At 43.5% G+C, this 20,989-nt stretch overlaps 1 protein-coding gene across 2 annotated transcripts; it reads left to right on the forward strand.

Moving 5' to 3' along the window:
* The first annotated feature begins 1,786 nt into the window (after positions 1 to 1,786).
* Positions 1,787 to 20,856, forward strand: LOC311101301 (mitogen-activated protein kinase kinase kinase 14-like). Of its 2 annotated transcripts, none has more exons than XM_084142429.1 (16): positions 1,787 to 1,893; positions 13,548 to 13,814; positions 13,918 to 13,999; positions 14,181 to 14,415; positions 14,786 to 15,184; positions 15,294 to 15,428; positions 15,518 to 15,647; positions 17,124 to 17,252; positions 18,091 to 18,198; positions 18,297 to 18,454; positions 18,609 to 18,759; positions 18,928 to 19,254; positions 19,408 to 19,520; positions 19,623 to 19,764; positions 19,970 to 20,070; positions 20,229 to 20,856. In XM_084142429.1, the coding sequence occupies exons 2-16, from the start codon at positions 13,556 to 13,558 to the stop codon at positions 20,391 to 20,393; spliced, it is 2,634 nt and encodes an 877-aa protein (XP_083998555.1). In that variant the 5' UTR covers positions 1,787 to 1,893; positions 13,548 to 13,555; the 3' UTR covers positions 20,394 to 20,856. The 2 variants fall into 2 exon arrangements, with proteins under 2 accessions (XP_083998555.1, XP_083998556.1); XM_084142430.1 differs by lacking the exon at positions 1,787 to 1,893 and adding an exon at positions 11,485 to 11,669.
* The last annotated feature ends 133 nt before the right edge of the window (positions 20,857 to 20,989 follow it).

The raw sequence follows: 20,989 nt of genomic DNA on the forward strand, positions 1-20,989 counted from the left end.
GGGAGAGGTTGTTGTCCTGGCACCACTCTGCCAGGTCACTGTATTAGACTAAGCATAGATGATTTTATTATGTTGAAATGTTAAAGTTGAAATGGTGCTGGAATAGTGGAGGCAGCTCCTGTTTTCTTTGCGACTTAATTGTGGTAGCCTAACTCTCCATGGTTCTAAATCAATAGTTGTTTAGTAGTCCGAAAATGTCAGAAACAGTAACTCGCTTGACCATGCTGTAGGTCATGTAACTGTTTGTTACATGCAATATGCTTTGTGGACTTCGCTGGTCAGATGTTGCACTACGGTTTTGTCATGAAACACAGGTGTAGTTGAATTTATTCTTCCACTTTGCCATTTTACCCCTTCATCACACCGACAGTGATTTGCGCAAAATGGTTCGCAGCATCATCTGGATATGTGTGCAACAAAAGTTCAACATTCACCTTCTGCTACCATTTCTGTCAAGTTCTACACATACAGTTTGACGCATACGTTCTATAAATCCAACATATGCACCACACAGAACGCACTGCAACTACCTCTCCAATGCAATGCTGCAAGGCAAATGCAGCATTCCATTGGAAATGAATGTACTTCTGGTGGACCAAAATGCAATGATGCTGTCGGTGTGATCGAGGCGTTAGCATCATTGCATTTTGATACACCAGAAGTACATTCATTTTCAATGGAACGCTGCGTTTGCCTGTCCTAAAAGTCGCTAGAGTCGCTAAATGACGTCATAGGCAGCGCCACGGCCCACGGCAGCACCCGCTGCTCGTTGAGAAGAGTAAGAACTATAAGTGCTTTCAGGTCAGAGTCTCCAAAAGTCTCCAATAACACCAGAAAAAGTCGCTAGATTTGTCGCTAGTCGATTTTTTGAAAATGTGTCGCTAGAGGGGTCTGAATTCTCGCTAAATATAGCGACAAAGTCGCTAAATTGGCAACACTGCAGCCACGGGCCGATTCTTTTCTTGAGCAGATGGTTGGGGGCCAGAACATAATTACAAATAATTTGTAGACTGCAAATTGACCGAAAGAAGCCCAAACACATATGTTTGACTAAAACATAATCATTTCAAACCTTGCTTACATTTGTATACGATCACGTTGTGTCTCTCTATTATGCGTGGGAATACGTTGGAACAGATTTCTTAAATGAAAATCACTTGGAGTTGATTTCCTGGTGTTTCTTTTGACAGTATTTTATGTCCAACAATGAAAATTCCACACACAAGTTTGGTTGTTGTTGTTTTTTTCCTGGCTTCCCCAGTGATTTTACCCACGCACTGCTACTGATAGGCCTACATGCTTGCCCTTGGCTTTATGCACGCTTAATCGTTTCGCGTGCTCATACTTGTGTGCCACAGAGCATAATGTCATGCCTTGTCAGAGAAACCTCCACTAGCGCTTGGATTAGCCTGGGCAGCCGCTAGTGGTCGCTATGGATCCTCACTATCCATAGCTTCCAATAGCGGCTGCCCAGCTACAGTTCAATATAATTTAGTTGAGAAAAGTTGTGCCTACATTGTGAAAACATTTAGGCTACGTTTAGACAGGCAGCCCAATTCTGATATTTTTTCAATGAGATCGCCTTTGAAAAACATCTGATGTGATAAGATCTGATTGGTGAGAAAATACAAATTAGAGGAAAAAAATATCGGAATTGGGCTGCCAGTGTAAACGCAGCCTTTTTATTTTATTAAAGTAATTGTACACAAGAACCACACACTTCTTCCATTTAATTCTAACTTCGAAAACGATCATGTACTTTCGATTTTCATATCCACACCCCTCTGATGACGCAATCAACATTTTCAATTTTGGACTTTTTTTGCGGACTGTGTAGATGCTGAAAACAGCCGACGCCTTTTATCATTGTAAAAACAACAGACTTGAACAAAGGTAAGTCAATATGAACTATACAGATATCAGAATTGAATATGGCCACAAGATTCATAACTTTCTTAGCAATTGGGTTGAAGTATATTTGAAATGGCGGAGGAAAGGGAGGTGAAGTGAAGTCGCGTCAACATTTTCTCGACCATAGCATAATAATTTGTATGAAACTACATAATTACTTAAGAACTTATTAGTTGTTACATTTAAGATAACAAATGACGCAGGTAGATGTTATACACGAAGTTTCCAGATAGGCTATTACAGTAGATATTGCCAGATATTACAGTACACGGCCTGTTGACGATACTGTCTTCTGACCCGGGTGTTTTCTTAAGAGCCGCGGACGCTTGCTGCAAACATGAACACACATCGCTTGCGGAACGTTTTTTGGAAACATAAGGAACGTATTTTCCAGATCAGCGAGAACATTTTTTCATAAAACAAAAGGTTAAATTACTACACACCTTTATAGGGTATATCTCCATGTTACATCGCTTGTTTATGGAAGACATAGGTGGCCGCCTGTGCTAATTAGCTATCTAATGCGCTCCGAACACCAGTGTGTAAGTGTAACTGTGGAGGAAGTGTAGTTCCTCAACTGGAGGCACACACAGCTTGTGGATCTGTACAAAACTCTACAGTAAGTGTATATTTTTTATTTGAAGGATTATTTCGTGCTGATGTGAAACATAGGGGGCATATCAACATATGTTTCAAAAAACGGTTTCAAAGTGATGATTATTGACTTTTCTAAACGTTAAAACACTGCATCGGTATTGAATACTGAACAAAAATCTAAACGCAACATGCAACAATTTCAAATATTTTACTGAGTTACAGTTCATATAAGGAAATCAGTCAATTGAAATAAATTCATTTGGCACTAATCTATGGATTTCACATGACTGGGAATACAGATATGCATCTGTTGGTCACAAGTAGGGGTGTAGATCAGAAAACCAGTCAGTGTCTGGTGTGACCACCATTTGCCTCATGCAGCACGACACATCTCCTTCACATAGAGTTGATCAGGCTGTTGATTGTGGGCTGTGGAATGTTATCCCACTCCTCTTCAATGGCTGTGCAAAGTTGCTGGATATTGGCCGGAACTGGAACGTGCTGTCGTACACATCGATCCAGAGCATCCCAAACATGCTCAATGGGTGACATTTCTGGTGAGTATGCAGGCCATGGAAGAACTGGGACATTTTCAGCTTCCAGGAATTGTGTACAGATCCTTGCGACATTGGGCCGTGCATTATCATGCTGAAACATGAGGTGATGTCGGCGGATGAATGGCACGACAATGGGCCTCAGGACCTCGTCACGGTATCTCTGTGCATTAAAATTGCCATAGATAAAATGCAATTGTGTTCGTTGCCCGTAGCTTATGCCTGTCCATGCCATAACCCCACCGCCACCATGGGGCACTCTGTTCACAACGTTGACATCAGCAAACTGCTTGTCCACATGACGCCATACACGTAGTCTGCGGTTATGAGGCCGGTTGGATGTACTGCCAAATTCTCTAAAATGACGTTGGAGGCGGCTTATGGTAGAGAAATGAACATTAAATTATCTGGCAACAGCTCTGGTTGACAGTCCTGCAGTCAGAATGCCAATTGCACGCTCCCTCAAAACTTGAGACATCTGTGGCATTGTGTTGTGTGACAAAACGGCACATTTCAGAGTGGCCTTTTATTGTCCCCAGTACAAGGTGCACCTGTGTAATGATCATGCTGTTTAATCAGCTTCTTGATATGCCACACCTGTCAGGTGGATTGATTATCTTGGCAAAGGAGAAATGCTCACTAACAGGGATGTAAAAAAGTTTGTGGCAAAAATTTGAGAGAAATACATTTTTAGTGCGTTTGGAAATTTTCTGTGAAGTTTTATTTCAGCTCATGAAACATGGGACCAACACTTTACACGTTGCGTTTATATTTTTGTTCAGTGTAGTTCACATGGAGCCCAATGTTGGCAAATGTAACCACTGAAAACCCTACATAGGGAGAAAAAGGTTTGGAGAGCTACAGTCTGTTTCCTAGAAGTGTACCTATTTAGACCACATACCCATTAAGCCCACTTCCATCTTTGCATTCAAAGAAAAAAAGAAACATTTTGCGCTATTTTATGTTTCAACCAGGTCATGTTTTTATTTTAAGCCAATTAGATGTATTATTAAAGTTATTGACAGTTATTACATTTACATTTTAGTCATTTAGCAGACGCTCTTATCCAGAGCGACTTACAGTTAGTGAGTGCATACATTTTTCATACTGGCCCCCGTTATGAATAAGTTCCTACTAGTGGCCAATTTCAAAGCTGCAAAAAAACTTAGGTGTGGAGGTGACTCTAAGATAAACACATTTTTCTGATATTTTTAGTACCTTCTCAGAGAAGTGATCATACTCAATGTAAAATTAAGAGAATGTGTTGATATATGCACATGATAGCATACTACATTAATTACTATTTCTTGCCAGTTGAAAATATGGGTTTAATTTAGCAGTTTAATTTAGTCTAGTAGGCTATTTTTGGACAAGCTCCTGAAATTGATAAGCCAATTGGCCTATCAACCCTCTACCAGTTTTCTGTACAGGGTCTGCTGTCACTCTTCAAGTGTGCAATATATAAGCTTGGGCAGTATACCGTATATACCGTATACCGGGTTATTTGGAAATAGCCACGGGATGGTTCTTCATCCCATTAAAAATATTTGCTTGAAGATTTATTATACATTAAAATATTTGTAGCTACTTTGATGTTGCCACGAGCAGCACCGCAGATATTTAGATGAGTGAGATGCAAGACTTTGCTCTCACACAGTCACACACAGTATCTGCTCATACTGTGGTAGCCGGGGCACCAAAACAGAGGAGAAGTTGAGCCTCGCGCTTCAACGCTCTTAGTTGTTGTGGAAATTGCCCCACTATGCCGTTTACTTTCTGCATCTACGTACGTCATATCGCTGATTCTACTTTTATAAACACCTGCACAACGACGAGAGACCAAAGCCTTGTGAGCCACTCACTGTTGTCCAGCATACACCATAGCATAGTTACAGTATGGAATTCACAACTAAATGTTTGTAGCTAGATATAACTAACTATTAAGTTAACTGTCTAAAATGTGCTAAATGCTCTGCAGTTGTGCATTTGGTTTGCTAACATAGTAGCTAGTTATCTATCAAGCTTCACTCCATTGATCTTCTTCGTGCGTGCGTGCACGTGGGTGGAGTGGGATCTTTGGAGTAGCAAAAACCTTTTGGTAACATGATATCCTTGCCGGTCCCACTCCCATTGACAAGGGGCGATAGCAACGTTTTTTCATTTTGTGTTTTCATTTTGTGAAAACAAGGAAGATTCGCCTTTCCTTGCTAGTAGTAGCTAGCTGGCAGCCACTGAGGTATAATAACAACTGGAGGCTGCATCCAAGATGTCCAACCATTGTTTTCAAGGTAAATCTACTCGCGTTTACATACGCCGATTCATGGACCGTCTATATCCGGGTTGCATCCGGTTTATATGGCCAACATCACATGCGCACTAGCGCACAGGGAGCAGCGACGACATCATCACGTCATCCAAAAACATGGCAGAATTTGGATGAATATAAGATTTTAATATCTTCGGCTGTGAGTGATGTGGGAAAAAATCAGCCTCAGCGACAATTATTTATATAATTCAATTAATGTTTTGTGCACAAAGGTGATGACTAAAGTGTCTTATTAGGAATTTTCAAATCTGACTTCTCTATGTGGGCGTCTATGGAAATTGTCTTTCTGGGCCGGGCATTAGTTAACTGCAGTATCGATGCAAAATTGTAGGAACAGTCGAAACCGTGCTTTTAGACCGGAACACTGGACCCGGGCAGCCTGGCTAAAAACATAACAAGCTAGCTAGCCTTTGTGAAATAATAACCTTTGTATAATTAAAAAATATATGCCCTGGCATTCTTATACATGCTGGTGTAACCTTAAACATGCCGGTGTAACCTTAAACATGCCGGTGTAACCTTAAACATTATCCCAGTTTGATATGCTGCTTGTGTGTTCGTTTCCATATCAGCTAAAATTAGAACGTCATCATGTTTTGGTCACTGGAGAAAAAAAGCACATGGCTAGCTAGTTGGCTACAGCAGGTTCTACCATTTCACAATAATCACTAGTTAGTGCTGTAGTAATTACTTTTAAACGAAATACCTTTTTGGGTGGATTCTGGTTGTTTGGTTTACTGTTTGGTTATCAATGCAAAATAGGTTACTTTGATGTAGGGATGGGCATTTGACATTTTTTGACTGTTCCGAGTACTCACATTATTTTTTTTCAGGTACTCAAAGTTTTAGAACACAAGGCCCACACTGGAAAGAAAATGTGTGTATTTATCTATAGGCCTATGTCGATATGCCTAATTTATTATAACCATTACAGATAACAAATCCTAATTGCTAAATTGCCCCATATATATTCAGTCAATAAAAATTAAAAAGTGCCATTTTAAGATACATTTATTGAAATCGTAATATCAACTGGTTATATTATATAGTGGAACACAATCTTTAAAAATTCAGTAACCTCCGCAGTGGCGCTTGCTGGTAGAAGCCTATGGCAGTGCAATGGCATATTTACATTTACGTCATTTAGCAGACGTTCTTATCCAGAGCGACTTACAGTTAGTGCATACATTATTCTTTTTCTTTTTTTTTCATACTGGCCCCCCGTGGGAATCGAACCCACAACCCTGGCGTTGCAAACACCATGCTCTACCAACTGAGCTACCTCCCTGCCGGCCATGCGCGATGGGACAAGAACATCCCTGCCGGCCAAACCCTCCCCTACCCTGGACGACTTGTGCGCCGCCCCATTGGTCTCCCGGTTGCGGCCGGCTACAGCAGAGCCTGAATTCGAACCAGGATCTCTAGTGGCACAGCTAGCACTGCGCCACAGTGCCTTAGACCACTGCGCCACTCGGGAGACTATCCTTGCTTTGAATATTTTTTCAAATGCTAAATGTTGCCACTGCGAAGTGATGCACATCTCACGTCTGGAACAGTTATTCTCAAGAAGTGATCATTTGAAATGGAACTCAGGCGAGTAAAAATAATAATAATCAGGGTTACAAAACAAAATGTGTCTTCTTTTCAACATACAGACTTTCGATTTAGTTTATTCTGCCTGTTCTTTGGAATTTTCTAAATGGATGAACAATTTCACATTGAACACTGTGGCTTAATGATTCTGATGAAGGAAGGACATTGCTACCTGCGCCATCCTCCAGTCACTCATTTCAGATGAGTGCTCAACAAGCAAAGCGTGTGCGTTAAAACTCTCTCAGATACTCAGAACTCAGGCCCCGTGTAGCTCAGTTGGTAGAGCATGGCGCTTGCAACGCCAGGGTTGTGGGTTCGTTTCCCACGGGGGGCCAGAATGAAAATGTATGCACTCACTAACTGTAAGTCGCTCTGGATAAGAGCGTCTGCTAAATGACTAAAATGTAAATGTAAATGTATGAAAATACACTCTTTGTCTTTATCAAACTAATGTTTTTGCGCATTTTCACCTGTCTATATTTAGGGAGGTTATAGCATAGGCTAACCAATTCTAAATGGCACTAGCATTTCACAAAGTAGCCTAAGTGGAAAATAGATGGCACACAATCTTTCCAAAACCGCAGCTTGTTGTTGGAACACATATTTTCCTACTTCAATCAACCAGTCCATTTTGAATTTGTGATAAGACTGTCATCATTTGGCAAGGAATGCAGCTTGTGTATCCCATCAATTCTATGCATTTTTTTCTGTAGGTCTATCGGGAGCTTGTGTGCGCGCTCAGCACACGTGTGTGTAGGGAGTGGTTGGAACACAATTGAGTGAATGAGACACAGAGGGGAAAGAGAATTTAGGGAGAAGAACTGTGTGATGCTTGGCTTGGTTTCTTTTTTGTTGTGCCCCACAAATGCACATGTACAAATGGAACACTAGAGTCAAAGCAAATTAAAGTTATCTTCAAGACAAAATAAATAAAACAATTGGGACAACATTTTACTTGCACATTCGGGCAGCCACAAATCACATTCCACCAAATAGTTTTACTGTATTTGAAAAAGAAGTGATCTCTGGTTAAAGGTTGAGCTTTGACATCCGTTCGAGTACTCCATTACTCATGCCCATCCCAACCTTGATGAATAGCCTATATAGCTTATAGATCAGATCAAGGAGCCAAGCGACAACACTGCCCCCACGGCTGTGGAAGGAATGATACGGCGTGTCTAAAAAATAATTGTAGTAAAAAAAGTATGTCAAATGCCGGAGCGTATTACAAAGAGACGCCCCTTTTGTGCCGAAAAACGACATTGCAACACTCCAAATCGTGCGTCTGCATAGAGCTTGTAGTAAGCTTAAGTGGTTAGCTTCTTGCGATCAAGTTCCTCTTGGTAACGGGGGGGGGGGGGGGGTGGAATTGTTTTAAGATGGTCGGTCATACCATGGATCATTTAGCTATTTAATTTAGAATTTAAGGCAAAAAATATATTTACACATTATTTGATAAAATATTGAATTTGCCCATAGAAACGCATTGAATAACACATTCATAAAAAACAGACAGTCAAAAAATACATCTTAAGGAATAAGGTTTTGAAGTGTCTGTCCTATAGCTATGAGATATAAGAAAGCTCAGAATTTTGTAATTAAAAAAAAAATACATATTTAACCCTTTTTGGGTTACCTTCAGACTAATCCTGTGACACTTGTGGGGGTCGTAGAACAAAAAAAGAGAACCCTATCAGTGGGGATTAAAAAGTGAGTATACGCAATGCCCACTGAAAACATTGTGGGTGTACGGCGTATACCTGCGTATAGCCCCCATTACACCACTGGGCTAAAGTCTTCCACCCAATGACCAGACGCGAACCTGATGAAGTGAGAAAGAGAAGCAACCCATGTAAATAGGTGTGCTTGTCTTTCTGGTGTGTGAAGGATGTGTTGCTATGCACAGAGGCCTTCACCCCCTCTGATACCCTGCGTCACTCACTCATTGAGACATTCATTTTGGATTCCCATGAGTTGCTTGCTAGTCACTGAATGAATGCCTCGGACCAGTGCTTTGTGAGGGACTGGGGGGCCCAGGAGTACTGGCAGGTATCCAGGGATGGCGGAGGCGTACTGGTGTGTTAAATTAGCCAGGTCCTGCAGGAGATGGAGCCCTCGGCAGTCCTTACTCAAGCCTCTGGTATTCTGCTAATCTGAGTGGGCGTATATGAGTCAGTGATCATTGTGTGTCTGTGTGTATCCATCCTGAATCTTTTCAGCAGTTCCTCTATTTGTTCCTTTCTTTGTTGTATTCTCTACATTCACTCCCCCAGAATCTAGCTGCCATTTTTGGGGTCCCCTTTCCACACCTCCTCCCCTTCATGTCCTTTCTGCCCCCACATTCTCTCACTCCTCTACCAAGATTCCAACTGTCCACCACCCCTCTGCTCACTGAGTATCATGCTCATGTTTTTCATGCATGTGTTTTTGATAGGTAGTCGAGAGGTCCTCAAGCATAGTTAGATTGTCACATTGACAGTTAGGCTGGGGCCTATGTTGTTATAGCAAAGTTGTTACATTGCTGTAATAACACAACATAGAGAAATTAAAAACACAAAATCTGCACACAGTTTGCCAAATGCTGAGTACAGCTAGGGGAGGACTTACTTTATATATTGCAATGACTGGTCCCTATGGTCAGAGTGGTTTTCTGGGCTGTGGAGTGCAGCGCTACAACCTATCATTAGAGGGCAAATTACTTGTGAGTGATCCATCAAGGCCAGAGGATGTAGGCTAATCCCAGGATAGAAAATGATCACATTCACTCTGTTTAAACGATCACAAGTAAAATATTTTATATTACTCAAGGTCAAATAAAGCAAGAGTCAAGGGTGATGATAAGTTCATATAGGCTACTTGCTTTAAGCTGTCACTCACTGTGATGATTTGATACAAGTGTTGGCTGTTTGACATGTCCAAATTTTACGTCATTTAGCAGACGCTCTTATCCAGAGCGACTTACAGTTAGTGAATACATATATATATATATTTTTTCATACTGGCCCCCCATGGGAATCAAACCCTCTATCAACTGAGCTACATCCCTGCCGGCCATTCCCTCCCCTACCCTGGACGACGCTGGGCCAATTGTGCACCGCCCATGAGTCTCCCGGTCGCGGCCGGCTGCAACAGAGCCTGGATTCGAACCAGGATCTCTAGTGGCACAGCTAGCACTGCGATGCAGTGCCTTAGACCACTGCGCCACTCAGGAGACATGAGGTCCCAGTTGCCCTTTAGTGGCTCTGTTCTGAGGAATTTGTTGTTCCTCTCTCAAAAAAAGAGGAAACCAAAAAGGGAAGTGAGATTATCCCAAAGGAGGCCGACCTTTTCCCTGCTATGAGTTAAAACCTCACAATTCTCACATGTCAATCTGATGTTGTTTTATTTATTACAATTAAATAAGCAGGGCAAACTGCATGGGTTAAAGGTCGGAGCTCAACACCCACAACAAAGAATCATAGATGATAGATTATACAGACAGAGGAGATTGATAGCTGCATCATTGATTTATGGGAGCTCATAACTTTGGTTATATGTAGAACAGAACCATGGTGTTCCTGTGGACATGAGTGATGCGACTACTCTACCCTGATGGGATCAAGTGGCTTATTCATGCATCATCGTTTGCTTGGTATTTGTCCCTGAGTGTGTTTTAAGAGCATAACCCTGAAACCAGACCCCATTCTACAGCCTCAACGTAGCACAATGAGAGGCTTAGTGTGGCCAAAGAGTATAACAAAGTATAGTAAATAACTAACACGTAGCCCCTTGCTTTGGGGAATTAGCGATCACTGCACCTGTACACAGCCCATCTGAAATTAGCCCACCCAACTACCTCATCCCCATATTGTTATTTATTTTGCTAATTTGCACCCCAGTATCTCTATTTGCACATCATCTTTTGCACATCTATCACTCCAGTGTTAATACTAATTGTAATTATTTTGCACTATGGCCTATTTATTGCCTTACCTCCATAACTTGCTACATTCGCACACACTGTATATATATTTTCTGTTGTATTTTTGACTGTAGGTTTTGTTTACCCCATATGTAACTCTGTGTTGTTTTTATCGCACTGCTTTGCTCTATCTTGGCCAGGTCGCAGTTGTAAATGAGAACTTGTTCTCAACTGGCTTACCTGCTTAAATAAAGGTGAGATAAAAAAAATCTCACCCTCTTCAGGGTTTGTTGTTTTGGGTCCCAAATGAACATTTAAAGAGTTAGCCAGGTTAGATTTGGACACAGTTGGGTGCCCTTTTTAATAATGTGCTCTAATTTTCCCATTATTTAGGGAGAGTGAAAGGGGACAGAAAGAGCACGAGAGAGAGAGAAAGCACAGAAAGAGCAAGCTGCTGCTGCAGGGAAAAGAGGGAGGGGGGATGTGGGGAAGTGAGATGGATTTCCCGTAAATCACCATCAACCAATCACAGCTCCTACCCAGGTTGGCAGTGGGCCAGTGGGATCAAGCGACACCAAGCAACCGAGATACACAGCAAAATTACAGAGTGAAGTAGAGAGAGAGAGAGAGAGAGAGAGAGTCAAAAGAGACCTATATTACAGAGAGTTAGTTGTCATTTGTAAGGATAGGGGTATATACTAGCAGAATATATGACTCCAGTTTAGTTTAGTGAAAAACGGATAACCAGAAGAGACTGCAGACCTTCAATTCAGACCTGCCTCTGTCGGTAGGTCTATGTTTCCTTCCTCAACGTCTGTTTTTCTGTCCAGTTCTTTGTCAAAGGGCCTGTTCTTACTTAAGCCCCACTTGACTTCAGTTGGGGTGTGGTGCTGTGTTTTGGAGGAGGGGTACGTGTGCGGAGCTCTCGCTTTAGCAGGAAGTAATGATCAGTGAATGAGAAAACTGGTGTGCCTGCTCAGAGTCTGTGTTAGACAAAGTGTGTGTGGAGGATGGGACAGAGAGATAGACAGCAAAGTGGGGAGTTGACTCTCAAGGAAGCAAAATTCACTGAACAGTGTGTGGATTGTTTTATTCTAATGCTATACAGGTTCTAAGAGATTTCTTACATGATTTGCATATCTGGGTATAAACAGGGTAGTTGAGTATTTACTTAGCATTTACCCTGGCAGTCAACCTGAGCTTGGTCTGTCATAAAGGGAACAGGGCACCTGTCTAAGGGATGTGGTCCTCTGTAGCTCAGCTGGTAGAGCACGGCGCTTGTAACGCCAAGGTAGTGGGTTCGATCCCTGGGACCACCCATACACAATTTTTTTTTTTTATGCATGCATGACTGTAAGTCGCTTTGGATAAAAGCGTCTGCTAAATGGCATATTATTATTATTATTATAACATCAAAAGTGAGGGGGAAAGATAAACTCCTGTGAAATGCAGGCACACTGATGCAACATGCAGCAACCTCTACAGCTCTCAGCTTACAGTGTACACTAAGCAGGCCTAGGTCCAAAGCCTCTCTGCCATTTCTCTACTGATTTAAACATGCTCAGATCAGAGGGGTCTGAGTTTTCATTTGAAAGACAAACTCCATGCTTGATGCTTGTTAACTGACATTAAATACATGAATACAGCATACACCTATATCGTTGGTATACAAACAGAAATCATGCCATGTTTGACCAGTCTAGCTCATTGTATCTTATCCCAGCAGTTTTCATGTGTATTTTATTTTGCGTAGAGGCTGTCAGAGAGTTTCAACTCAAGGTGTAAATCTTGGCAGGTGTTTTGCACATTGTTTTGTGCTGTTGAACCTATATTGCGCTCTCCAACACACACACACACACACACACACACACACACACACACACACACACACACTCCTTCTATTCTGTGGAACTGAGGCAGGCCTGTTCCTTGAACATGCCATGTAGCAGTCTTTACAACACGACTACTTCCTGGTGTTAACTACACAGTTGTAACTGTCAAAACAAGGCCGTGATCGAGTTTCCTGTCTCATTCGCTCACCGCAAAACTTGAAGTTTCAGCAGAGAAGGAGTTGCGATCAAGTTTCTGTGTCAAGCATACACTTCCTCCATGTTGAGAAAGTTATATGTTTCAAATCAAATTTTATTGGTCACATGCGCCGAATACAACAGGTGTAGACTTTACCGTGAAATACTTATTTATGAGCCCATTCCCAACAATGCAGAGTTAAAAAGTAAGAAAAAGATTAGCTAAATATTTTTTTGGGGTGATGAGCCACAATACAAGGCAGAGATAAACCATTACTACATTGACTTGTTTCACTGCCACACAAAGCCGGCCATGGTTCCATTCTTAGCAGGTGTGAAGTTCAGTTGACATGAGGGAGGATCTTTGCAGAAGTTAATCAGCTATACTGTGGTTTTTGATTACCCAGTCGCTGTCCCTGCAATCACAAGCTCTGCTCCGCTCTCTGCTAATGGACAGGTGTGAGGATCACTTAGATCAGCAAGTTGGTTGTTGTGGAAATCTGCTTCAACTGAAGTGCTGTACACTGAGCTGTTCAAGGATGGACCGTTTTGAATAGTCCAACCAACAGCGAAGTTAGTAAACAGGATAAAACCATGTTTTATTCTGAATTGACATCATTTTCTGTTTCCTTCTCCAGCAGGTGAGATGGCGGTGAGTCAAAGGCCCTTAAACTCGACCACACCGTTCTTAGATTCATCCCAAATAGAGCTGAAGGGGTCTTGCCCAGGCCTCCCCAGCCCAGCAGGCAGGACGAGTGACGAGAAGGGGAAGAAGAGCAAAGGGGACTTCATGGCTTGTTTAAAACCCAGACTAGTTCAAGCCCTAACACAGGGCACAGCAGAACAAGTGGGTGAAGAAGGTCCACTGAACTATCAGAATCGCTTGTTCATAGCCCAGGCTGTATGTGAGTATACTCAGGACGGGGCGATACTAGTTTTAATAGGATTATTTGCAGAGAGAGAGAGAGAATGGCACCAAGCTAACACCTGCTGTCTGTGCTTCCCCAGGTGAAACCCAAGAGACCCAGGAGCTCATCCCCTCCGGCTCCAAACACTCCTATGTCCCATCCCCCAACTGCTTAATCAACCGGTATGACCTCACTTATCCCTCCATAACACACTCCATCATTATCTCTCCTTCCAACTCTCTCAATCTTTGGTTTTCTTCTTTAGCTACAAAGCATTAGTCAAACCACTAATGTCTTCATACAGTCTTCTGTTTTCGTGGCAGTACTCTATTCACACAGGCATTGCTGTTGTGTCTTCCACAGGGCCTCCTCAGAGCACAACAATGTGGCGTGTTCCACTGCAGCCTCCAACCAGGACAAACCAGGCTCCCTGGCCCACCGCTCCCCCAGGAAGAAGCAAAGGAAGAAACAGAAGAGGAAGGAGAAGAAAGAGGAGGAGAGGGAGACAGGGAACCAGAGACAGAGACGTAGAGTGCCTTCTGGTGTCCCTGAGCAGGAGAGCCAGACTGGCAGTTCTCCTCAACTGATCCAGACCCAGGTAAGATGAGCACTCTCCCTGTAACATCCTACCGTCAGACACAAAATGGATGATGTTGAACTCTAGTTGAACTTGAAGTGCCTTTCTTGTGATTCATAGTCTGTAGTATAAACCGTAGACAGTCTCATATAGTGTTTGAGCTTCTATCAGCAAACATCCTAGCACAAACATTAGCATTCCAACCAGGAGGAAGTGATTCAGAGAACTCTTGACTGTCTGAGACAAAGCTTCCTTTCAGGTGTTCATAGTCTTGAAGCCTCACCCACACAGATAGTTGTCAGTGTCAGCATCATCACCTGGAGTTGAAAGCTATTTCCTGGCAGACAGTCACCTTTAATCACCTGGTGGTTGTTGTTTTTCTCCCCTTTAGGAGGACGCTTCAGAGCCCCAAAGATGCCAAAGTAACATCAGCACTTTCTGCAGTAGCAGTATCCAGAGTTTAGAGGTGCATGACACAAGACGCCCCCCTTACCCCCTCCAGGACTGCAACAGGGGCCCCAGCCCTCCCCACCAAAGCTGGGGCCCCCAGGTGTTTAGCCCCCCCTCCAACCTCTTAATCTATGGGCAGGAGAGTGACTCGGACTCTCCTCTCTGCAGTGTGGGAGACTGTTCACTGGCCCTAGCGGGGCTCAGGGGCAGTGTCAGTCAAGAGGACCGATGCTACGCAGGTCCCTTCTGCAAAGACATCTGCAAAGACGTGGAAAGGGATGTCAGGGAGGAGGGAGAAGTCTCAGAGACTGACACCAACGAGGGCCTGATCTTCAATGAGGTAACTTTCCAGACTGCAATAGTTGTCGATGAAGGCAGTTGTTTACTTGTGGCTTTTTCTGATTCCTCCTTATTCACTCAGCCAATTGTTCTTTCCCATTTCCTATTAGAATATCCAGCCTGTCAATTATGAGTACAGGGAGGAGAAGGACTACAGCCTCTGCAAGTCTATCAACACAGGATCATACGGGGAAGTGTGCAGTGTGCAAGACAACAGAACACACTTCAGATTTGCTGCCAAAAAGGTACAACAGCACTTACACTCTCTGTGTATACATTATCTGTGTGTTATCTCTCGCTATTGATAACTATAGAACTCTCTCCTTCCTCACAGATTCTCCTGAAGAGTTTTAGTAGTGAGGAAGTGGGTACGTGGAGTGCCCTGAAGTCTCCTCGCGTGGTGGAACTCTTCGGAGTGATCAGAGAGGGGCCCTACGTCATCCTCTTAATGGACCTCAAAGCTGGTGAACTATATACTATACTGTACCTTGATCTCAGGCAGTGACCTAGACACTAGTGATGCGCGGGCCAGCTGTTTGTTCACCCGCTCCCGCCCGCAATTGCTAATAACCCATCTGCAACCGCCCGACTATATGTGATAAAGTGAAAATTTGAGGCCCGACCCTAACCCGCTAATATAGAAAAATGCTGTAGGCTACAGTCCAAGACAGTGGAATGTTTTTTTCCTGATTTTAGATATGTTTCTGCTTATAATTTCTGACATTTTGGTAGACTATTTGTTACTCATCTTGTCTATAATTAGATACATGCAGCTTCTCTTCTGTCATTATATGTTGCCCTGGAAGACTAAATAAACCCTTCCTCACCAGAAACATAATAAATTATAGAATTAATGCTTCAATCTAGTTGACATCGGTAAAATAGTTTTTCTCTGTCATCTTCTTTCGTGGAGCAAAGATGTTTAGGGACCAAAACATAATTAAAGGGGGAACGATTTTCTGTGCTAAATTTCCAAATGACATCAGTTTGACCCAACATGTTTCTGAAAATATTTCAGTTAGTCTAGAATGCCTCTTTCATGTGGTTGAAATACTATCAGCTTTTATGATGCTGATAGAGATAGATACCATATGTAGAGGTACTAACTGAGCATTCGCATTCTCTCAAGATGCTGAAATAAATAAATCATATTTATCCACTCCTGTTCCTGAGTCCAAATTTTGCCTACATTTGGTGTATCATTTTACTGCAAGAAATCCTTTATTCTGCAGGAGTTAATATTACGGCTATGTGAGAGGTTATAGACCTACAGTCAGTGTCCAGATTTCAGTTTCCAGTTAACCCATCTGAACAGTAGGCTACAGTTCCCTTGAACTTCCCTATTTGAAGTCCCCGTCTTGTGACTGTTGAATGTGTATAGCACCTCACAATCATCACACTTTTACCACTTCACCAAATCTTTCTCAAACATAACTTTTCTGGCCCTCCCTTCTCTTTATTTTCAACTCTCCTTTCGTAGCTTTTCTCTTATTGTATTCAACTCTGACATTGTCCTTTTTGCCTCCGTGGATTGACGGTAACTTTTTCTGCCCGTTCCCAAAAACGTGGTTATTAGCGTGTAGGCTATTTGGCGCGCGTACAGTTAGACCCTAGGTTTATGCACTAATGCCAGATAGCCTAAAATGATTAAAGAAAAACCTCAATGTAGCCTATAGATATAAATTGCGCAATAATTATACATTTATGCATTTTTTCAAGGTATTGTTTCTCTTTATTCAACCGGCCCGCCACCCACCCGCCCTTCATCAACACAATATTTAATGATCCGAAACCGCGGGATATGAGTCAACCAGGGCATCACAACTAGATGCCTCTGTTACAGTTTCTCGTAGGATGCCTCTAATTACCACTATGATTTTGAGGTGATTTTCCATCACCCACTGACCCCTCCTGCCCTCTTCTCTATTGTCTGCTTCTAGGCTCTGTGGGTCAGCTTATTAAAGAGAGGGGTCGGCTACCTGAGGACCTGGCCCTGCACTACCACTGTCAGGTCCTGGGGGCGCTGGAACACCTGCTGAAGAGACGAGTGCTGCATCTGGACATAAAGGGTAGGCCGAGACATGAGATAATGAAAATGGCTGACTTATGAACAAAACTACAGCAGAAGGTTAATAACACACATGGCAACTAAATGTCTGGGCACATACACTGACTCTGGTGATGACACTAGGCATTTTCAAACTAGGTTTGATTATGGCGTTTGATTATGGCAGCTATTAAAACAGTAATTACAAGACTTGTGTCTTGACAGTCGACACATGTAAAGAGCAATAGAAGAAGCAGACGTTCAGGATATTCATATTTTGCCTTGGTGAGAGTAAGTTATTTCTCGGTTGTTTTTGCAGTTGTTATGTGGAACACAAGAGTCACAGATCGTGTCTTGATCTCGAGCACCTGTGTTGTGAAACCAGAGCACCACAGGCTGAGAACGCGCCAAGCCGGGAATTTCCCACAGTGTGACTCACCGCTGCTCTTTAGAGAGGGCGCATGCGCTCGCCAGCCAGAGAGGGAGAGCCAGAACTAGAGATTAAGCGAGAAAGCAAAGGATAGACAGTCGTAACCGCAAGGCTCAGTGCTCAGACGCCACCTGGTGTCAGACATGCCACACCACACAGGCACAGATACAACAGGGAGGTTTGGCCAAGTCACCTGCTGCCTGTCTATTATGCTATAAGCCCCAGATTCATTCCTTCCCCAACAGCCGTTTCTTAATAGCCAACATGACTTGGATTTGACTCTTTTCCCCCTGGCTACCAGAACATCGCCCCGTCTGCATAGCTACAGTGCTGCTAAATATGGCTGTCTCATCCCGGGATTACAGAACAACAATAACCGAATCCAGCATATAGCCATAGATTAACATGCCTTCCTGTGTGTGTGTTGCAGCGGACAATGTGTTGCTGTCAGAGGACGGGAGGGACACCTTTCTGTGTGACTTTGGACACTCGGAGAGAATGGACATTCATGGACAGAGCCTAAGTGCATCCCAAGGAGGTAGCAAAATATGAACTCAAGCCTCCACTATGAAATACAGAGGGTTTGACCTGGTTGTCATGTCTAAATGTATACACTGTGTATGTGTGTGGGAGCAGATCTGAAGGGGACAGAGACTCACATGGCCCCGGAGATTGTGAAAGGGGAAACCCGCGGAGCCAAAGCAGATGTGTGGAGCAGCTGCTGCATGTTACTACACATGCTCATTGGCTGCCAGCCCTGGACACGATACTACTCCCGCCCACTGTACTTCAAGGTATCATTCAACACCCTGTCTTCATACTTGACATGTGACACATACTGTATGTAGCTATATGAAGATCTTTTTTGGAAATTGTAGCCAATATTAGGCCCTGATTGGATTTAATCTTCATGTCATGGATTGATTGTTCATGTCGCTATGGTTACAGATAGCCAATGAGCCTCCGCCTCTGAGGGAGATCCCGCCCGACTGCAGTCCCTTCACTGCTGATGTCATAAAGGCGGGACTACAGAAGGAGCCAACCAAGAGGGCCTCCGCTTCGGAGCTCAAGGGAAGAGCAGCCAGAGCTCTGAGAGAAGGTGAGGGGGTAGCACCGCCACTGTTTTTAGATCAGTTCTTAGATGTTAAAAACTGGCTGTTAACCATGTTCATGTGAATACTGGCTAACCAACCTACTGCTTTTAGATCAGTCCTTAGATGTTATAACTTTGTTATAACTGACTAACAACCCTACTGTGTGCCTGTAGTGGGAGGACTCAGCAGCCCCATCAGAGGGTCCTATAAGGAGCCACTACAGATAGATGACAGCCCCAGCCAGTCTAGCCAGCCCCGGCCTCCCTTCAGCAGCGACACCTGCTCTGAGGAGAGCCCTGAGCTATGGCTGGAATCCATGAACCCAGGGGGGAAGGAGATGAACAATGATGATGAGGAGGAGGAGGAAGGCAGTGAAGAGACAACCTCACCTCCAGACTCACCTCGCTCTCTACTGACACAACTCCATGAATGGCAAAATCCCAAGATGGCCGACGTCACCTCCACCGTGTCCGAGCTTGAACTGCGCAAACTGGAGAGAGGTGAGGGTTGTTACAACATTCTGCGTGTTTTCTGTCTGTCAGTCTATGTATCTAAGTAAATTTTACTTGATGTGTATCTGTGTGTCTACGGTATATCAAGTCAAGTCAACTCTTCTGTTCTTAACACTCTTCTTTTGCTGTGTTTGTCTGCAGAGTTCTACCTGACCAGTCTGTCTCAGCTGCACTCAGCTGAAACCCAGGAGCAGCTACTGTCCTGCCTGAGCAGCAGTGACTGTTACTCCAACAGGGACTTATGGGACAGAAAGGTAACCCACCATATAATATGGCCAGATGTAGGGTGTGTAATGTGTTTCTGTGGGTTGGTATTTTATCAGCACATTCACAGTTCTCCCACTCCCTGACTACAGGACTCTGGCCGTTGGTCCATCAGCCCAGGTGATGACCTCAGCTCTGGCGTGTTCTCCTACAACAGCCAACCGGACGGACAGATTCTCAGTATGGACTGGCTGGTTCACCATACCCACCTGTCTCCACCACAATGCTTTGAGGGTGAGTGACATCTCTCATTATCTGACCCTGGGGCTTATTCAGGAAGGTGCTACAGCTCAGGATGTTTAGATAAGAGTATCATGTCATATTGTTTCCCACTGGATAGGACCTCATTCTCCTCAATCCCATAGAGATCTCATTCATGCTGAGAAAGCATGTGCAGTGCACTCATGTTGGCTGTTTCTCTGCACTGTGTTTGGCTCAGGAGTTGACGTCTGCATCACGGACGTAAATGGGCAAAGCATCCGGATCCGAGAGAAACGCAGGGTGAAGGTGGGCCACATCGCCACAGGGATCAGCGACCAGGTGAGTGAGGGCTCATGGCTGAATCTGCCTCCCCTGACAACAAGTCATGCATGATCATATTTTCATTTTGATGCTCATCCTTTTCACAGGCGACTACACACAGGCCTTCATTACACCACCATAAACCTTACACCTGTGTGTCTCTCTCTCTCCCCTAGATCTCTGAGAGGGTGTTCACCATGGAGACTCAGGAGCGGGAGCCAGTGGCCCATGATGAGGAGGTGCAGGACTCTGGCCTTCTGCTCCGCTGTGTCCCTGCTCCTGACTACAGTCAGGCCTGGAGATGGAGGGTCAAGGAGGGGGTTCTGGAGACTCGTGACTGAGCCATCAATCAACTCTCCCCATTCAGTACCCGTCTCATCAAGCATCAGGACTGTGGACTCACTCCTGTACGCCGGTCTTAAAGCCTATCCTGCTTTTTATCAAACTGTGCGTTTTGTATAAAGGGACAAACGTCATGCGTTTCTTATAAATGGATATCCCTGTAAATTACAGAAGCACACACGTGTGGTGTTTGTGTTCTCTTTACAAGAGAAAATTAGTTCATGTGAATCAGCTACAACTGCCTTTTCTCAAAGAAAGGTATGGAAAGTCTTGACAGTGCTGTAGACCTAGCATAATTTTATACAGCTGTCCAAAAATGACAGCCCTTTTCTGTACTTAGAGCACACCCAACAGTAGCACTGAGCCAGTAGGATGTTAACATCTCAACCCTGTGTACCTTACAGTAACATGGAACCAGGTACACATGGAATCATGTCATGAAATAAAAGCTGTACTCGAGTATTTCATATCCATTTGCTGATCAATAGGAAAGATTCAATCAAATCCAATTACTACTAGACATATTCTTTAGATATAATACTTCCAGTTGAGAATTCGTGTACAAGCAGGCAGTAGTTTTAAATTCATTTCATTC

The sequence above is a fragment of the Coregonus lavaretus genome, assembly GCF_964263955.1.
Source record: "Coregonus lavaretus genome assembly, chromosome: 2".
Lineage (NCBI taxonomy): Eukaryota > Metazoa > Chordata > Actinopteri > Salmoniformes > Salmonidae > Coregonus > Coregonus lavaretus.

Bases quoted from the DNA above. Each gene is read 5' to 3' on its own strand.
- LOC311101301 (XM_084142429.1), top strand. From the start codon at position 13,556: ATGGCGGTGAGTCAAAGGCCCTTAAACTCGACCACACCGTTCTTAGAT. The intron at 15,648-17,123 runs GTGAACTATATA...GTCTGCTTCTAG, and splicing joins CTTAATGGACCTCAAAGCTG to GCTCTGTGGGTCAGCTTATT. The intron at 19,521-19,622 runs GTAACCCACCAT...CCCTGACTACAG, and splicing joins GGGACTTATGGGACAGAAAG to GACTCTGGCCGTTGGTCCAT.